The sequence below is a fragment of the Temnothorax nylanderi genome, unplaced genomic scaffold (assembly GCF_030848795.1).
Source record: "Temnothorax nylanderi isolate EJ_2023f unplaced genomic scaffold, tnyl_v1.0 TNYL_tig0101_pilon, whole genome shotgun sequence".
Lineage (NCBI taxonomy): Eukaryota > Metazoa > Arthropoda > Insecta > Hymenoptera > Formicidae > Temnothorax > Temnothorax nylanderi.
Genome location: NW_027249163.1, coordinates 343,085 through 362,264, shown reverse-complemented (window position 1 = coordinate 362,264; position 19,180 = coordinate 343,085). Strand labels below are relative to the sequence as shown.

The 19,180-nt window shown below is 38.6% G+C and overlaps 1 protein-coding gene across 1 annotated transcript in view; it reads left to right on the top strand.

Moving 5' to 3' along the window:
- Positions 1-17,335, top strand: part of Alpha-catr (alpha-catenin related) — a 70,726-nt gene extending 53,391 nt beyond the window's left edge. Inside the window, exons 3-12 of the mRNA XM_071711807.1 lie at positions 211-488; positions 589-831; positions 2,665-2,928; positions 3,256-3,507; positions 3,993-4,152; positions 4,239-4,357; positions 4,509-4,794; positions 4,934-5,208; positions 5,779-6,290; positions 7,633-17,335. Of these exons, the coding sequence (XP_071567908.1) occupies positions 211-488; positions 589-831; positions 2,665-2,928; positions 3,256-3,507; positions 3,993-4,152; positions 4,239-4,357; positions 4,509-4,794; positions 4,934-5,208; positions 5,779-6,174 (2,273 nt within the window). The 3' untranslated portion in view covers positions 6,175-6,290; positions 7,633-17,335. The remainder of the gene's footprint in view (positions 1-210; positions 489-588; positions 832-2,664; positions 2,929-3,255; positions 3,508-3,992; positions 4,153-4,238; positions 4,358-4,508; positions 4,795-4,933; positions 5,209-5,778; positions 6,291-7,632) is intronic.
- Positions 17,336-19,180: the final 1,845 nt, after the last annotated feature.

Sequence of the window (19,180 nt, the reverse complement as noted above, 5' to 3'; positions counted from 1 at the left end):
ACGATAAAAAGGCGAGATGTTTAATTCATCAGTATTCCTTGTTCCGTCACACTCGCTCGAAATTAGTCCAATCGATCTCTCTTTCAAAAATTAAACTTTGCCGTGGAATTAATAGAAGAGATTATTATTTTACATATATTTTAATTTCTGCAGATATGTATAAAATGAAATTAAAAAATGCAATCTGACAATCGATTATGTTACATTTAGGCTCAGCAATCGAGAAATTATGCGAATGTGCCTTGGAAGACAGCTTGGCTGACCGAGGCTCCGTCGTAAGAGCTGCCAGATGTCTCCTAGGCTCAGTGACGAAAGTCCTCCTCCTGGCAGACATCGTCGTGGTCAATCAATTGCTTCACGCCAAGGATAAGGTCGCCCGCAGTCTCGGGCGCCTCGAAAGTGTCTCGAATTTCACGGAATTCGTCAAGGCGTTCAGCCAATTTGGAGGAGAGATGGTCGAGTTGGCACATTTAACGGGTGATCGTCAGGTGAGATTTCCTTCTTGCAAATCGATATTGCATTCATGAGTTTCGTACTAACTTCCGTAATACAACCGTGACTCGATTAAACGTTACATTTCATTTTCAGAATGATCTCAAAGATGAGAGGCGACGCGCGCAGATGGCAGCGGCTCGACAAGTGTTAGAGAGGAGCACCATGATGCTACTCACGTCTAGCAAGACATGTCTAAGGCATCCCGAATGTCCATCCGCTAAGGAGAACAGAGACACCGTTTTTTGCCAAATGAGAAGAGCGATGGATCTGATACATTACGTTGTCAAGGATGGAGTATTAGACTGCAGCGAATCTCAGTCCTACTCGAATTCACAGGTAAGCAGTTAAGCTGTTCGTTTCGATTCTTTATAAACGCTTACGGACGATGAAAATATTTTTCATTGGACGTCGTGTTAATATTATAATAAAATTTAATAAAACTAAGAGAGTAACCAAATATTTTATAAAATTACGAGATATTAGTTCGATATTTATCTATTCGCGATATTAATTTACAGAACAACACAAAATAGCGAACAATTGAAGAATTAATATGAAAATAATGAGAAAATAATTACCGACGCGAATATTCTCATATTAAAGCTTGCCAAGAAACGTTGTAATAATCGCGATTCCCAAATAAGCTATGTTGACTTTCCAAAGCATTTATACACCCATTATTATCATGCAGCGAGAACGCATAGTACATATTGTAAGAATCAGAAAGAAAAAGCCGTATATGATAAAATGTTCCCGAAAACTTTGAAAACGTTCCAAAAAGAGCCTTTGTCCGCTAAATTGTGATTTATGAATCGTTCTCTAATATGCGATTTAAACGACCTTGAGCCTGCTGCCCTTGTGCAGAAGTTGTAAACGAGATATCGAAACGCGCGCGATCCCAGTCCGACTCGAGAAACCATAAATAATGGCGATGTCTGGTCTGGCATGAAATCGATAAGCGACGGTCGAAGATGGTAGAGGAAAATCAGCGGAATATGTTCTACGAATATCACTCGATCACGATTGCATAGTGTGTACGTACATAATCGATTATCCACGACGACGATTATTGCGACGATTATTGATAAATTTGTGATCGTTAATAACGATCCATTTTATATAATTCTCTGTGTTCATTCAAACAAATACACTCTAATATATTGTATTATTTCCACTTACATTATAATAAAAAAATTAGCAATGCTAGACTACCGTGAAAGAAAACTCAAATAACGAGAAATTGGAAGCGAAATACGCGATAGAAAGTAGTGAAACTAACGTAACGATAAATAAAATTACAGATTTCACTCATGGAATTAAAAGAAGTGTATTATGCCGAAATTATTACATACACGTATCACTAAAAAATAGCTGGAAAAAAATCGTGAATCGTAAATCACCTCACATACCTCAAATTTTGTCCTAAAATTAAATAGATAAACATTAGAAATTAAATTGCTGGCGAATATCGCGATTTCATATAACGAGAGTTTATAAAAACTCCAACCGTTATCCAAAACCAACGATGAGAAGTTTTTATCGCGGAAGCGAAATCGTAATCGTCGTGCCATAAATGACACGTCATATCATAAAGATTGCGAATGATTATTCGCACCGTGCCAAATTGTGCACTCGCATTTACATATCGGCACTTTGACGCGCGGTGCTTTCATTCCGTGCCAGATTTCTTTTAGCGTGAGATAAATGAGGAGGAATATTTTACGTGTACTGTCGGCGCTTCCGAAAACCTCTCGAGTCTTTGAAGAAACAACGTCGCGCCGCGCGCCGGAGAGTTGGGTCACGCTGAACGACCTTTAACCGTACTAGAAAAATACATATATATGTATCCTTGTATTTTACACTTAAGTACTACCCACTTTCTGCGGGACATAATCGATTTTGGAGTGATTGTAGACAACCTGATCAAGTGAAACGCTCCCGAGCGTGGCATCTCTCTAAAAGATTTAATATTATTTGTATCGTGTCTAATATTCATCTCTGTCATCGGTGTTTTCAAACGTTATAAAATGTGGTTATGCGAAAGAATCCAGTCTCGTTCGTTATATAACTATTTTTAAATGTTCAAATAATGAAGAAGGCTCTTTTGCATGAGGGAAGGAATTCGCTGTACGAAAAAGATATTTCTTTTACGTTTGCCGTTACTTGCAGAGTCCGCAGCAGGAAGACTGGGATAGTAGTACCGTTTGCTCAGCTTTGAAACACTTCGAAAGGCTCGTCGAAACAACGAGGATGACCCTACTGGGACCGGGCTGTCGCGAAACACTTACATCGGCGCTCGAGACAGTGGTCGAGAGAACGCAAGACTTCACCGACAGCGCTTATACGAGTCACGAGCACAGAGAAAATATCCTTCTGCTTTGCGATCGCGCGAAACTCGAGCTCAATTCACTCTTGCGGATCGGCAATAGTATGGTGAGTTAATAGAGTTTTTGCTCTATTTTACAAGAAAATGCGCGACTAAATGTTATTTAATAATGCTCGTGTAAGAATGCGCAGAAAAGTCTAATACTACTGATTGTGATAAGACTTGAAATGTAAAATTAAAACATAATTTTTAATGCTACGTAAGTATGTAACTTACCAAAAGAAATGAAGTAAAAAAAATTAGTTTGCAATAAATTCTATTCGTTGGATAAAAATGACGGAATATATTTCGAATAGCGCGATCCGAATGAAAAATATTTACTAATAAATTAAACAGCGATAAAATATAAAATGATGGGCATCGTGTTCCATCAGAATTACGAGGGCGGCGGGGGTTCACCTAGCTCGGAAATGGAACAAGCGGTAATGGGTGTGTTACGGGCGACCAGAGATCTTCGCCAGCAACTCAGCTCGACGACGATGGAACAGGCCGGCGATCTTGGCCAAGTGACAAAAGCCGGCCAGGAACTCGTGTCAACGATCAGAAATCTCGCGTTGGCCAATGACATCGACCGTCTGCAGGAGAGCAGCGACAGGTTCCACGAGTATATCGAACACATTCTCGAAGTAAGCTCCCAGACATGGCCCACGCACCGCGTGTCCGCGACCCGCGTTCGTGTCCCCACGTGCATTCTAAGCTCAAAGCCCACAAATAACGGGGTCTTTTCGAGAAATATTATCGACTTACGAATTGATTCTCACGGTGAAAATGCGCATGCCTTAATTTTGCATCGAGTGGTTCTAAAATATACATATATTGATTTACTGGACAATAGACATAGTACGCAGTGATTGCCATTCATCATTTCTAGATTATAATCAGTTACAGCACCTAACTGGATTTATTCCACGCCTAACTTTAAGTGAATTAGTACGTTAGTAGTTCATTACTCATGTCCGATGTTAATAATAGATCTTCGTGACTTTGAAATGATTTTACCAATACGATATACACAAAAATTAGAATACACGATTAATTCTTTATCGATAGTCTACGAATAAAATTTTTTATTTGTTATACAATTCTTATTGCAAATTATTCTTTCTTCTAGGTATGCAAACTTCTAAGACACGTAGCACTTTCGGAATCGTTGCAAGTGTCGGCCAAGTTCACGGAGATCAACTTAAGAATATATGGTCCTCAGGTCGTAACGGCCGCGCACACGCTAGCTAGGCATCCCACCAGTAAGATAGCTAAAGAAAATCTCGAAGGTAAGCCATATAAATACTTAAATAATCCACTAAATTTGTAACAACGATATTTGCTAATTCATTTAACGTTTTTGTATGTTTTACAGTATTTGCTGACATGTGGCAATGGCTCATGACTGACGTGACGACAGTAGCGAAAGATGTTTTGGAACTCAGTCAAAACCGGCCAGAGAAGCAGGTTTACATGTCTTTGCCGCGGCCAGGGGTACGCATAAACAATCATTTCAACAAACGATCAATGCATTCTATACATATATATTTTTTTTCCTAATTAAAAGAAAAAAGAAAAATTCGCTATTTGAGTTGTTTCTCGTCAGATATAATGAGTGAGAAATAAATAGTATGATTCATTTCAGAAACACGGCACGACGAGCAAGCCACTAAAACCAGTGCGATTGGACAGCGAGGAGCAGGCGAAGATCGCCAAAGCGGGTCTCGAGATGAAGTTGATCACTTCGGAGATGGATGCCGAGACGGAAAAATGGCAGGAGAGCGGAAGCGCTCTGGAAGAGAACAACGACATTGTGAAGCGGGCGAAGAACATGTCATCGATGGCATTCTCGATGTACCAATTCACGCGAGGCGAAGGTGCCCTGAAAACTACCCAGGACCTGTTCACCCAAGCTGAGTATTTCGCCGAGGATAAATATAACATAAAATTTTAATTTTAGAAAATTTTATTTTTTAATAAATATATTATTATTTCAAAACTACTATTATTATTAGTAATTAAATGCTAGTGCCAAATGTTTTTATGCATTAGTGGGTCGTTGAAAATTAAATGCGAACAAGTTTATCTTGCGATACGAACGAAAACGTAAGTTTGTATACGATGTTACATGGGTGCAGGTACCAGGTGGGCCGCACAAGAAAGAACTCTTGGAAAATCTGGATCGAGTGCCGACGTACGTTCAGCAACTGCAATTCACCGTGAAGAATCCTACCGTCGGCAAGGCCGCCACTTTTACGAAGGTCGACAATGTCATACAAGAAACGAAAAATCTCATGAATGTGATCTCGAAGGTGGTCGCAACGTGTTTCGTCTGCGCCACAAAGGTGAGCCATGAGAATATTCGATATGCCCAATTAATCTATTTCCTAAATGACCTAAATGAACGAAGACATGCTTTTGCGCGATTTTTTTCTATGACTGAGGGGTTGCCTGTATTGGATGAGTTTGTATACGGTCCAAGTATATTTTTATTCATGATATATCTTACTACTGTGTTTCTTATAAAACGTCAGCTAATTCAGCAAATTCTATATTTACAGGTAGTTTTAGCCCTTCGGGGCCATTTATGTGTATATAAAACGATAACAGAGATATCTACATAATTATGAAAAATGACATTAAAAATTATTTATGAAATAATATAAATTAAGATATTATGAAATTCTCTTTAGAATGTATCAATCCTGTGCGAATGTTTGTCGTATCGGAACATTGATCGCCATCGGCATGAAATATTGTTTTCATTTTTATCGAATCAGTGTTTTCATATTGCGAGATCGCGTTTCAAGTATTCGCACAGGTGCCAGAGTCGAATTAAGCCGCAGAGACACGCGTTCAGGCTAAAAAAAAATCGAGTGTACGTCTATCGCCTTCCATTCTTATTCACCACCTAGCACAATCTCGTCATGCCGCAATACATGGAACTCAGCCCGACGACGGTGCCCGGCCAGGCCGAAGAGGATTGTTTATATCCGATTAGCCCGCAATTGTTGCCCTCCACGAGCCCTTACGTGCAACCCCATCCACTCACGTCCGCGCAATTTCACAGTATCCTGAAACCACCCCCCAGCCTGAGCCTGCCCCTGCTCCCCTTCAATTACAGCCCGGGGCACCCCAATGCTGGGCTGTCCCGAAATTCCGGCTCCTTCATGCATCCGTCCGTCTTACCGTACACAACGCCCGGAACGCAGCAGCAGCCATCCTACTGCCTGCAGAATCTGCAGCTTCTCCAACTGCAGCTGCACCACGCACAACTGCAGCACTTAAAACACGCAACGCTACCGAGATAATAGCAGCCTTGTGTAATACGTCGTGCCGTAGCACGTGGCACGTGACACTGTCGTTTCACGCGCACGCACGCACGCACGCACGCACACGTCGAGAACACTACACTTTCTTCGTACAGGTTCGACCTTGGTTTCATTTCAGCTTCTTCGTTTTATTTCGAATCACCCGATTTCGATCACGCTATTACATCGAATCGTCGTAATTTCGTACTCGCAATAACACGTATTTTTATCGCGACAGAAAAATTGCAACGCTGTCTCTTTCCTTGGCACAAGTTTCAGGATGAATTTCAGGATACATAGAGATCGACAGATTGTTCTTGCGATTACCTCATTCTAATCATTCGCTATACTTATTGAAAAGTAACGTTACGATCGATATTACGACGAATCCATTGTCTTTTAGCTTTTAACTTCGCGGCTTCTCATTCTTTACCTTACTCTAGCCCTTATTATAGCTGACATTAACTTTATTTTCAGCTTTTTTTCATCTTTTCTTTCTTTTTAAATAACTCGCGTGTGCACCGATTTCGCTTCGATTTAACGATACAACACGATATACCCATAAGAGATCTACCCAGTGATATGATCATGTAATCGATTTGAATTAATCCATTTTCAGCTACCTTTACAGGAATGGCTACACCATGTATCTCGTAATAAAATCTAATATTTCTTCCTGCAATAATCTCAAATACTCTGACAAACGAATATCATCTTTACAGAAAAATTATTGTATTTTATTGTTCGACGCGATAAAAATTCTCCAAAGTAATTAAGGGAAACGTCCCAATACCCGAACACTTAAGCATAGGAAATGTACCAATACCCGAACACGTATCTGTGTCTGGATACCTTTAAAAAAATATAAATTTATGAACATGAACGTTTGGATATTATAACTGAAGTTTCAAACTGCAAGAAAAAATACTTTTATCTTTGATTTTAATTCGCGTTATACTTATAAATAATAAAGGTGTTCGGATATAGGTACATGTTCGGGTATTGGGACGTTTCCCTTATGTATCACGTAAAATGTCACATTGAATTAAAATTAATTCGTTGTATCTTTGTCAGAGTATACGATCCTTGTTATATACTAGATCACAAACAGACTCGCCAAGTATGACGGCAAGAGCGTAACAGTGCCACAGCACGCGCGTGACATCTTCTCGAGAATATACATATCTAACATACCTCTAATAACTTTCGAATGCTAAAACTTTGGAGCATAACATTATTATCCTTCGATCGGAAGCTCGTGGGAAAACCGAATAGAAATTCGGTCTTGGAGACACGCATCAATTTTTCGTGTCAGATGTTCTAGGACCTAGGACTTTCGGCGAGCTTCCGCTCGATATCTTTCGATCTCCCAAGTGACCCCCGCGAGCGAGAGCCCGCCGGGGGCTCGCGTCTCATGTACGGTATATAATAACCTTTCGTCTTCCTACGTCTTTTCAGTACAACCTGGATTTCCGAGGTCTGTCGGCGCGCGGGGCCGGCGGCTCGCCGTACAGGGGCGGAGAGGGCGGGGGAGCTGACGGCGACGGTGGCGGAGTTGGCGTCGACGGCAGCAAGACGGGCTCCGCCCCCGGCAGCGACCCGTCCGTCTGACAGTTTGGGATGGCCCGACGGGCCAAGGGGGACGCTCGCCGCACCCGGGTTTCCTTTCTACTTTTCTAGGGAGAACCTCGCCTGCCCCACCGACCATCAAAGCGACGTACACGTCGACCGGATGTCGCGGAATTGCCGTCAAGAGCTGTCGGCAAGTACCGCGACGACCGTGCGTCGGGATACAGTATTCGGAGGTGCCTCGCCTGGTCGGGATACGTTGGCCGCCAGTTATCGCGGAGGCGACGTATTGCGCGTAGTAACGGTATTCGGAACCTGTGCGTGAGGAAAGTAGCGTTCCTCTGGACGCCCTAATGATTTGGTATTTGAAAGGAGAACGGATTCACACACACACACAATTTAACGCCTTCGCGATGTAAAATGAGAACGATCGCGAAAGTGTTGACTGTGCAAAAGAATCCTGGTTGAAACGTCAGGATTGATCCAGTCCGGTCATATTCTTACATTTCGACCAGAGACGACAGTTAGTCTCGGTACTGATTAACGACTTACGATAAAGAAGAGGATACATGATACATGTACTTAAAATATTGCAACGGTTCGATGTGTTTGGACAATCGTTTAAAGTGTAACGATGATGCTTGGTCGACGTGTACGTTTCGCTAAATCGTTTACTTGTATACTCTAACTTCTAATAATGAAAAACAGATTTACATTTACGCTTCTGCCGCTTTAATGAGCAGGTTCTCATGTCTCAGACGTACGTATTTTTACTCGAAAACAATGAGTTGGGAGCGCTTATTTATATACGGTCGAGTTCCGCCGCGCGTGGCGATCGAGGCGTGGGAAAGCGGAAAATCGAGCCGAGCACCAGCTCGGATCACGTGGAGTTGAGCGCGAAAGTAGCGGATAAAATGTACGCGTCTATATAGTTTGCGAAATTGTTCCTTAATTCGATTACGTGATCCACGCTTTGATCGTTGGCAATATATCGGTGAAAATGTCGTTAAAAATATCGAATAGCAAAGGTTACTCGCGAGCAATGAAATTCATTTATAATATGTCTTAGCGTAATTAAATTACGTTTTCACGTTTTAGTAATAAAATTTCTCAGAATGAGGTTACAGTAAACACCGCGGCGTTACATTTCACTGCTGTTGCATTAATCATTAATAACAGCTTCACTTTCCTGTTATTACATTTGAAAACGCTGTATTTAAGAGCATCCGTAACATACGTACATCGGCTTAATGAATTACAAAATTAAGCTTCAATTTATGATTACGAGTACGAGCCCTAAATCAGCTTAGTTTATTTAACACGCAGTACGTTTTGTTACGACGACGCTAAGCTAAAGTCGCTCAATACACTTCCGGCGTGTAAGGACATATCTCGTAAATACTTGGATCTCGTTTCATTATCCTCGCGGGAAACACGGTGAAACTTTTCGGCCGACATATGGCTGCGCACAAACAAATCATTCTTCCATATCGAGAAGTTGGTGCAACGACAATAATTAACAAAATGTCGATCGCAGTGCCTTTTAGGTGTGAAAACTTTGTCGAAACTTTGCCGAGCTTCAACCTCAGCTCCCGAAGTGTTACGCCAACTTCGGTAAACAGATTATGCAGAGAGAGAGAGAGGGAGAGAGAGAGAGAGAGTCGCATTATATTTGCAAGAAAATAGCTCGCGCATATACATACATACATCTAGATGACTTTAGCGCGTGATCGTCAAGGCGTACTGTATCCGCGAAAAGCTTAAAAGCTCTCTCCACTCGCGGAAGCCGACGAAAACCTTTAAGTAGTGTATGAAAAGCGTTCTGAAAAACCACGCGCCAACGAACGGCTTTCCCTTCTCTTGTGTTGTATTCAATTCACTAGCTAATTAGAGAAATTTGAACAGTGGCGGTCTTTAAAATCTTTATTTTACTCGTATAAAAGATACTCTCTTTTCTTACATTCGCTAACAACTTTATCCGCCATTCTTCAAATTTCTCATAGCAGATCTACGTATCCAAAGATACAGTCTTTATAAGCACTGACCTTGCAATTAAAAATCGTTTTAGACAAAATGATCACTTTCACACAACCGCGGTATCTACAAAAAAAATAACAACACCTGCAATTTTAATTTGCCTCCGCAGAAATATAGAAAAGATCAAACAATCGTGGGGCAGGAGGTCTATCGAGGGTGACCTGGGGGCGGCAACAGGGCGGTCAGGGACGTACTTTGTGGCAAAGACGTACATTCTGTCACCACTCGAGATCACAAGCTGCGAATCAGCCTAATTTTCGTCGCTCGAGCAAAACGGACTGTCCGATTTGACATTTGTAACCGTATGAATATATAAAAGTTCTCGCGAGGTCATCGACGTCAAAACTCCTTCTCGATGCCACAAAGAAAAACGAAAAATGGCGACAATCACGCAGAATCGCCCTTGAGACTGTTGCGAATCGTCCAAAGAAGCGATTCGAGCCAAATATTGTATCAAAATACCGAACGCAATCTAACGAACTCCGATCTAACGAATCGGTCGAACATGTATACAATGCGTGAGGTAACGATGAAAATAGATTCTCAAACGCCACCACGATGATAATAGCACGCGTTCCCGAAGAGCTCGAAATTGTTCTATATTCATATGGGATACCCAAAAATTCCAACATGTTCGAAACAAATTTCTAGCAATACGTAATAGAGAATTCACCCGAGTAGAATCCGCGTTAGTGAACTGCAATCGGGCGATTGCAGTCGTCGAGTTTCCTTCGTATACGCGAATGCTCGCGAATAAATCCGGCGGAAACGCCGGAGAATTACTCTAACATGCGAAATCGCCGTGATTGAACACGGTTTCACGACAAATAGATCCTAATGTAGAAGTTTCACGATTTCTCCTCGATGTGCGGCAAGATTCGCGAGAGGCATGAGGAAATTTGTCGGCCGATTCTTGTATAAGCTACGGTTAATGTTTAACCATTTTTAACCGTGTTTCTTGCGCGATAGAACGCATATATCGTAACAACGATGACATCGGAATATGTTTCTGTTGTTACCTTTTCCTTGAGAAAGAAGGAGAATAATCGACGAATCCAGTCGCACGTTGAGTTCGCGAGAGAACTGATCGCTGTAGCGAGATAAAAGTGGATAAGCGATAATAATTTAATGATAACCTAGTATTATTAATGTTAAAGCCGCTGGTTAATCGGCGGCAATCGCGACGTCTGTATATATACAACGTTAAGCGTACGCAAAGAAGATGCGTTGACCATTCGTGCATTTCACGTATGTACCTACGAGTAAGTGCACGAAAGAACACACTGTTCTGCGTGTGTGTATTATACAGAGTTTGCGCAAAAAATAATCGTCTTATAACGCGATAGCGTGTATCCATCACGATCGCTCAATCCGATTTAACGCTAGAACGCCCGCGCGTTTCCTATTTCCCTTATAACTTTCCACGGATTCCGATTTGTCAAATGCGATTTATCGCTTAGCATCAAACTGTTGAGAGTGAACGATATATCAATGCTTATAAACTATGGTAAACAATTGAGATTTGAAAACGTTGATAAACCAATTGTCTATATCTTCGGACATTTTAGCGCGAAATTTGTTTGCTGGAGCGAGCGATCTTAAACAAGTAGATTGGCCGCGTGGTATTACCTCATACCTCATACGAATCGATCGAGCCGAGACATCCTCACGAGTTCCTAGAGTAGAAATATTAACTATCGTCGCTATTATCGCAATTAGGAAAAGATATGGAGTTTGCGAATCAAAACATTGCAAACTGTAATCTGGCGTGAAAATTTTAACGTACGCATTGCAATTGCGGACACACACAAATACACATGGATACATTTACGCAGCGATTTTGTACACAGACTCTGTATCATACGTTATCGCTCGATAATTAGACGGTAATTTAGGATACGTTCGTTCGTTAAGATGGTGAGTAAGTTCAAATTTTTTTTTATGAAATGGCACGAATATTTTCTATGGGGAAACGGGGGCGAGTTCGATCGTAAATGTTGCGTTTTTATTATTTTTTATTGCCCGGTTCACACGCATCAACGGAATGGATGATCGTCGCGCTATAGTTTATTGCGCGCTATCTACGGAAAAAAGAGAAGCTCGCGAAAATATATTGTTAAACATATGTACCTATGAACAATTCCTACGCAATAATATACGATGATAATACTTTCTCGTGAGTATAAACACGAGAAAGAGAAAGAAAGAGAGAGGAAGGAATAAAAAAAGAGAGTAAAAATGAAGATAGCTTTAGTACATTCGTATCGTAATTCGAACACATTCGCGAACGATAATACATTATAACATTATTATATTTCCTCCCACGTTTTTCGTTATTTTCTACAAAGTGGTTCTTTCGTCGCATACAATATAACTCGATCGACATTAATTTACATAGAGATTATTGATCTTTGCATAGAGATAGCTAGTAAAGTTCACTCGCATAGTACCGTTATTAATTATGATAGTATAGCAATTTAAACGCGAAAAAAACGCTTAAAATCACGATCGAAATCTATTATGATCAACCGAGATCTCAAATGAGAGGTGCTGAAATTCCCCACGGTGTCAAGTCCGATTATTTTTGCGTGAGTGTGTTGGGAATTGCGGTGTTAAAAAGAGTTCTTAATAGTTTATGTGTGTATGTTGTCCCTAATCCAATATAGCGGAGAGTGGGCCTGATTGGCTGCGCAGATAATTTGGCACATTGCTAATACCTCTTATACAATGGGATTGATCCTTATAAAATTTACCATTATCAATGTCTCGGATTGCCTACACAGCCCACCAAATCCATTTTCCCCTATGATACTACCTCAATTTTCGAAATTAGGTGCTTTAGATTTCTTCGCGATAAAAGATTGTTCATAGCATACGTACGCGCATACTCGTCTCACGTGCGCCCCTAGATATAACATATATGGATATCCCAAAACTAGCGCCTTTTATTTTAACTGTGATCAATTTGGAGTCAATTTTTTCTTAATACAAGTTTTTCTGAGACTTAAGACGAGTTGCGAAAAAACTTTTAAAATGTGACTTTTTAAATCCGGCTGAAAAAGGAACAACTTTAAATTATCAAAGTTTACGTCATTAAGAAAACAGTGCAATAGTTCTGGAATAGCCTCCATAACAAACACAAGAAATGACGAAAAAAAAGTCTAACAGCAGGAAGAATCTTTTTTTCAATATAATTCGTTTTGAGGAAAAATATTTATTTAAACATATAATGAAGATATTTGGTATCGTATATTGCTTTTGTTTCAAATAATTAATATGATTTTTTTTTTTTTTTTTTTATAAGAAAATTGTCTGCTACTATCGTTTGTGCTTATCTTATCTGAAGGAAAGATATAATTTAATTTTTTTACACAACTACACAAAAAAAATATCCATATAACGTTCGGCTTGTGGTTCTTTGTGCAGATGATAAGGCATTCTCGACACCAGAAATATTAATATAATAATATTGATAATTACAAAATAATAATAAGGGTAATAATAATAATAATTGATAAAAATTGATAATTAATATAAGCTATAGTGCAAAGCGTAATGATATATACATATACATATACGTACATTGATAGTAACGACTGTTATTAGTTGGACTATTTCGTGCCTGTATGGTCGAATATTACCATGTTGCGGAAGTAAACTTGTAATTCATTCATCTGCAAAGTCTTAGTTACATATATAAACGTATATTACGTTACATAAACATAAAAAAAATAAAATCCGTAACATATGCAACCTTGCAAAACGTGTTTAAATGGGGAAAGCGTAAATGCAGAGTAGTCGTGCAAATATTTAAAAAACAATTTACAACGGTGACGGGTGACTTTTCCATTTTATACAATCTAGTGGATTAAAGTAATGTGCTTCGTACTTGAACGTAACTTCAGATTCATCCCTGGCATTATTATTAATCGTTAATAATAAGTTAAATAACATCAATGACAATAATTTCAGCTAATTACTTGCACGTCGGTCCTCAATCGCGTCACTTTATTACTTCATCGTTGTCATCGATAACGGGACACGATAATAATTATTTCGATTAAACATTCGAATTACGTTTTCATATCCATTCTAATGCTAAGAATATCAAAGTGTGAATACCAATTAAAAGTAAATGCCAGAGTCTATATAAATCAATGTAATTATCTCTTTTTATAATAGATATCTATGGGTCACTTTCTGTGCGATTGTTTTCTTTCTCTCCCTTTTTTTCTTTTTCGTACCGGCGCGGCGGCGCGGGCGTGCTGCATCTCAATAGCAAATCGGTGACCTCACTAAATGAAAAATGTATGGACATGAGCTTATAGTAATTTAATATTTTCCTAAGGACGCCAGACACATCGTATTCGCAATCGTTTACCATAAAAAAATTACTATAAAAAGATATGAAATAAAATTTTATGGACATTTTCTCTGTCCATCTTTGACAGAGAAGTATAATATAAAGTGCAAGGCCAGTGCAAATTATTGTCAAAGAATAAGAGAGGGGATTCAAAGTTTCTATTTTACTATCGTGGCTACATACGCTATTATAATCAATCGCGAGTTTGTGCATCGCGAATAAATTTATGTATCCAAATACAATTCAAATACTTCATAGAAGAACCCATCGCACCCTTGATATTTGTGATAATGTATTATATTATCCACTAGATGGTCAATTCAACTCGATCTTAACGTAAAGTCGCTATCGATCTTTCCCTATGTATAGAGTACAGCTAATGCGAAACTGTAATCTCTTTGACTTTTTCAAGCATTTCGCCAAATGTTCTTTCCTATTCAATGTCTATTTCGTAATTTGAACATATGGAAACTTGGAAACAATACACATAATCGTACGATATATGGTAGCGCAACTGCGACGGCTGGTAACGATAATGACACGCTAAGTGCATGATAAATCGTTTATTTGGTAGATATCTTAATTCATTGGTAGAAGAAATAATATACGTAAAATTGTTTATATATATGTATGTTAATTACATAAGAAGTACATAAGATATACGTCAGCGTGTAATGTAAGTTAATTATTATCTAATTATTTACATACAAAGTATATGAATTTCTAACGTAATTTTTTTATGTTGAAACTGGTATATTATATACTAATATAAAACTAACATTAAAACATGGAACACTATTATAGAAATTAAACAAACGCAATTTATCACACAATTCTTCGATACAAATAAGCAAATAGTTTGACGAAACAGTACCAAGCTCAAAGATATCTATCCGATAAAGTTAGTAAGCACGAACAATAGAAAGTGGACTTTCTCATGACGTCCGCTGCAAGCATTACGCATATTTGAATGAAAAGGATTCAAGAATCTTTGATCTGATTTTGAGATAAGTAATTACCGCGAATTTCCTTTCGAAATAATGCGCCTCGTTGTCGTTCCTACTGTCGCACGCGAGAGCGAATCTTCGATTTCGAGAAACTTACGTTTAGATAATGATTTTTCGATGAACAAGAAAAAAAATCTCTTGATATGAACTTATACATATTTAACAAAGTGTCCTAGTCTATGTCGCGCGAGTTGAGCCTCGCGAGACGAGAAGAGCTAATCACGACGATTAAAAAGGGGTGGATAGATGAACGCCTAGATCACCTCGACTGATACTATTGAAGTGAATTCGTAATTTCGATCGACGACTAATAAAATATACATACCATCAATGTACTAAAATTTATCGAGATTTATTAGACGTTTACAAAATGCCGGTGCCCGCATGCATAATAACGGTGCCGTATATTTTGTGAGAATAGCGTATCTATGCTAAAGCTGGGAGAATTATTTCAATATCTGAAATGAATTACATCGGCAGAAATAAAGAGAAGAATTATCGTAGCGCTGTAGAAGATTATACGGAGCTAAACTTGCAATAAAAGATACTTTTACGACCGTTTAACATTTAGAAATATAATTTATTGATTACAGTATACATTGCGGCGCTATTGCTCACACGCGTTGATTATAATCTTGGATGTTAGATGGTTCTACATAAAATTTTTTTTCAATTCGGATGTAAAATTAACCTTCCATTAATTGAAACTATTTTGGCTTCACGGTGTTAACTATTACTATATCTATGTCGCTACACTCTACGGCTAAATCATCCAACAAGTATTTAATTTTACTGCAAAAATGAGAAAAAAAAGCCTTGGAAATTTGCGATTGCGCTACTGTCACTACTAATGACTACGATATATTTTGCTCTAACGTCTAACATATAAATCTTTTCCTCGAATTTATTAAAAAAGGTTGTATCGACCTGTTATATGAAAACCTATCAAAACTACTCGATATCGAAATACAGTCGATACGATACATATCTGCAAATCTCACGTCATGATTCATGATATTTGATGTCTATCGAGTATCGAATATCGTTCACAGGTTCACACTCCGGGATAGCGATTAGCGTCCCGTCCCAGCTCTAATTCATACGTGTACCTACCTTGCCCCTCCGCGATGTGTCGCGTATGAATACCATCTTGAAACCACAATCTCAACTTTTGATTCCTATACAGACACATATGTGCATGTACAGTTGTGCATGTACCAGCATGCAGCGCATACTTATACATACACATACATATATACGGATCGTTATCAGCACCGAACGAATGTGAAGAGAATATATTTGTAATTGACTCGTCTTAGGTTTCCTTACGTTCATCATCGCGTGCAATCATTGTGAGTGCCAAATGGCCAGGTCGCACAATGTTCGTTATATCATATAGAGGCAGCTTCATTAATAAAATGTAACAATACTTTGCACAGCCGTTGCAGTATACATTCGCGGGTAAAGCGACGTCGATTGTTAAAAAAACAGAATCGTATTTTATTGTCAAAAATGGACAACAATTTTGTTTAGGCTATCAACAAAAAAAATTGACAGTAATTAACGTATTGACAAACTATTAATTTATTTAAAATGTTACTTATTCACGTATGTTAATTATTGATCAATTAAATTGTTGGTGTTGTCGAGCTATTTTTAAAATTTTTTTCTCTTAGGTTAATTAAAAAATCGACGGCTCTAACTCACGTTTAGGGCAAAATAATCGTATTGCTCGCGAACGTATATCGAGATGTGTTACGCTTTCGAAAGAAATACGGTCTTCCCATCGATGCTTGATGTTTTTACGAACTTTCATAAGAACGACTTTAGCCGAGATACGCACACACGTAAGCGGTCACGTAGCAAGGGTGAAATTTTTATGAAAATATGTGTATATTGGTATATCTAATTTATCTCGCAAGGGTAGGTTCCGACGCTTTGCAGTTATGATAAATTGAAAGACAAGACGCTTACCTATACTTATATATTAATAATTGTCAATAATTAATTATCGAGCGTTTTTTCATTTATATGAAAGAGACGAAACAAAGTACCGATCTAGAGAAATTAGCGTTTAGATAGATTTCGTACTTCGTATTTAATGACATTATTGAATCATTATATATCGAGTATTGTATGTACTGGAGCTGAAGATGACAATGAAAATAAACTATTGTACCCGAAACGTAAATGTGCTGCTGACTTACCGACACTCCCGACACTCCCGACGTTCACACTCGCGATTCACTTCTCTGACGAGAAAAAATTTCACGAATAAATCCGTAAAGATCGGATTTCGTCTTTCGAAACGCGAGCTTGCTACAGTTATGTCAATTTCGGTTTTTGTTCGACACGTTTGCTTTTATTTCAATAACGTTACCACCAGAGAATTTTCTATTAGGCACGCGCACACAGAGTCTCGGTAAAATACAAATTTTCAAACCAAATTGCGCCGAGAGGCCTCAAAGTGTTTACTTAGCGACTAATATTACCTAATTCTTAATACGACAGTCTGATATCTATCAGGACTACTAATTGTCAAAATACAAAATATATGTGAAAAATAGATCTATAATTTTAAATTAAAGTCCATTAATGCTTTGCACATAATTATTGATACAATTATTATCACAATTACATATTAAAAGTAAATCATTAAATAAAAAGCTGATAATATGTAAATAATTTAATTTAATACAAATTTCAAATAAAAAAATTTTAATAAACCGGAACCGAAAAGACTGTAATTTGCGCAATACCGATACTTTTGTTAGCTAGAAAACCGAAACAGAAACCGAAACCTTTATTAAGTATTGAATGGCATCTATTCGTATATCATTGAGCATTACCCGTACTATAGAACCGCAGATAAAAAAAGCTGGCAAGGTTCTGTACGGAACACATTGAGTCAAAAATTCATTAAAATAAAGAAAAAAAGCTGGGGAAAGGTTTCTTCTGGAAGATACATCCAGACGATTTTTGAAAATGAGGTGCCAACTTTACAGTGGCACACGCAGTATGCACATGTAAATAATTTAATTTAATAAAAATTTCAAGAAAATTTTAACAAAACGGAACCGGAAAAAACTGTAAGTTGCGCATATATTATAATCTATTGCCTTGAAAAGGATAGGATCGGAAATGGATAGATTCTAGAGCCTAGAAAATATTTTTGTAATTTATGTAAATAAAAGTGGTCAGTCACTTCCCTCCACTCCTCATTACTCAGGACTACTAATTGTCAAAATACAAAATATATGTGAAAAATAGATCTATAATTTTAAATTAAAGTCCATTAAGCTTTGCACATAATTATTGATACAATTATTATCATAATTACATATTAAAAGTAAATCATTAAATAAAAAGCTGATAATATGTAAATAATTTAATTTAATACAAATTTCAAATAAAAATGTGGTGGTCAGCTGTCCACCACGAGCGCGCGACGGTACGCACGCACCGCGGGCAGTATGACGGAAGGCGCGCGGCGCGGCGCGGGCGGTAGCACGGTATCGATCGATACCGTGCTACCGCCCGCGCCGCACCGCGCGCCTCCCGTCATACTGCCCGCGGTGCGTGCGTACCGTCGCGCGCTCGTGGTGGACAGCTGACCGCCACAAAAAAAATTTTAATAAACCGGAACCGAAAAAACTGTAATTTGCGCAATACTGATACTTTTGTTAGCTAGAAAACCGCAACAGAAACTAAAACCTTTATTAAGTATTTTAATGTACCGAAACCGGAATCGAACCGATATTTTCGTCCGGTCCTGGTCTCTGCTTGAAATTGTTGAGAACAATTTTATAATCGCATAACGACGCGTGTAGATGAATCACGCGCTCGTCGCGTCTCAGAAACACTTGATTAAAATAAAGCAATAAAGAGCGAGCGATCGATGCTTGCTTCGTTGTCACCATTAAGTTATAACATATAAATCCGCGACTCAGTTATTCGATCGGACGAAAATCCCTGTCGTCGATCCGGAATTTTATGCGACACCCGAGCGTTCGCTACGTGACGCTATTTT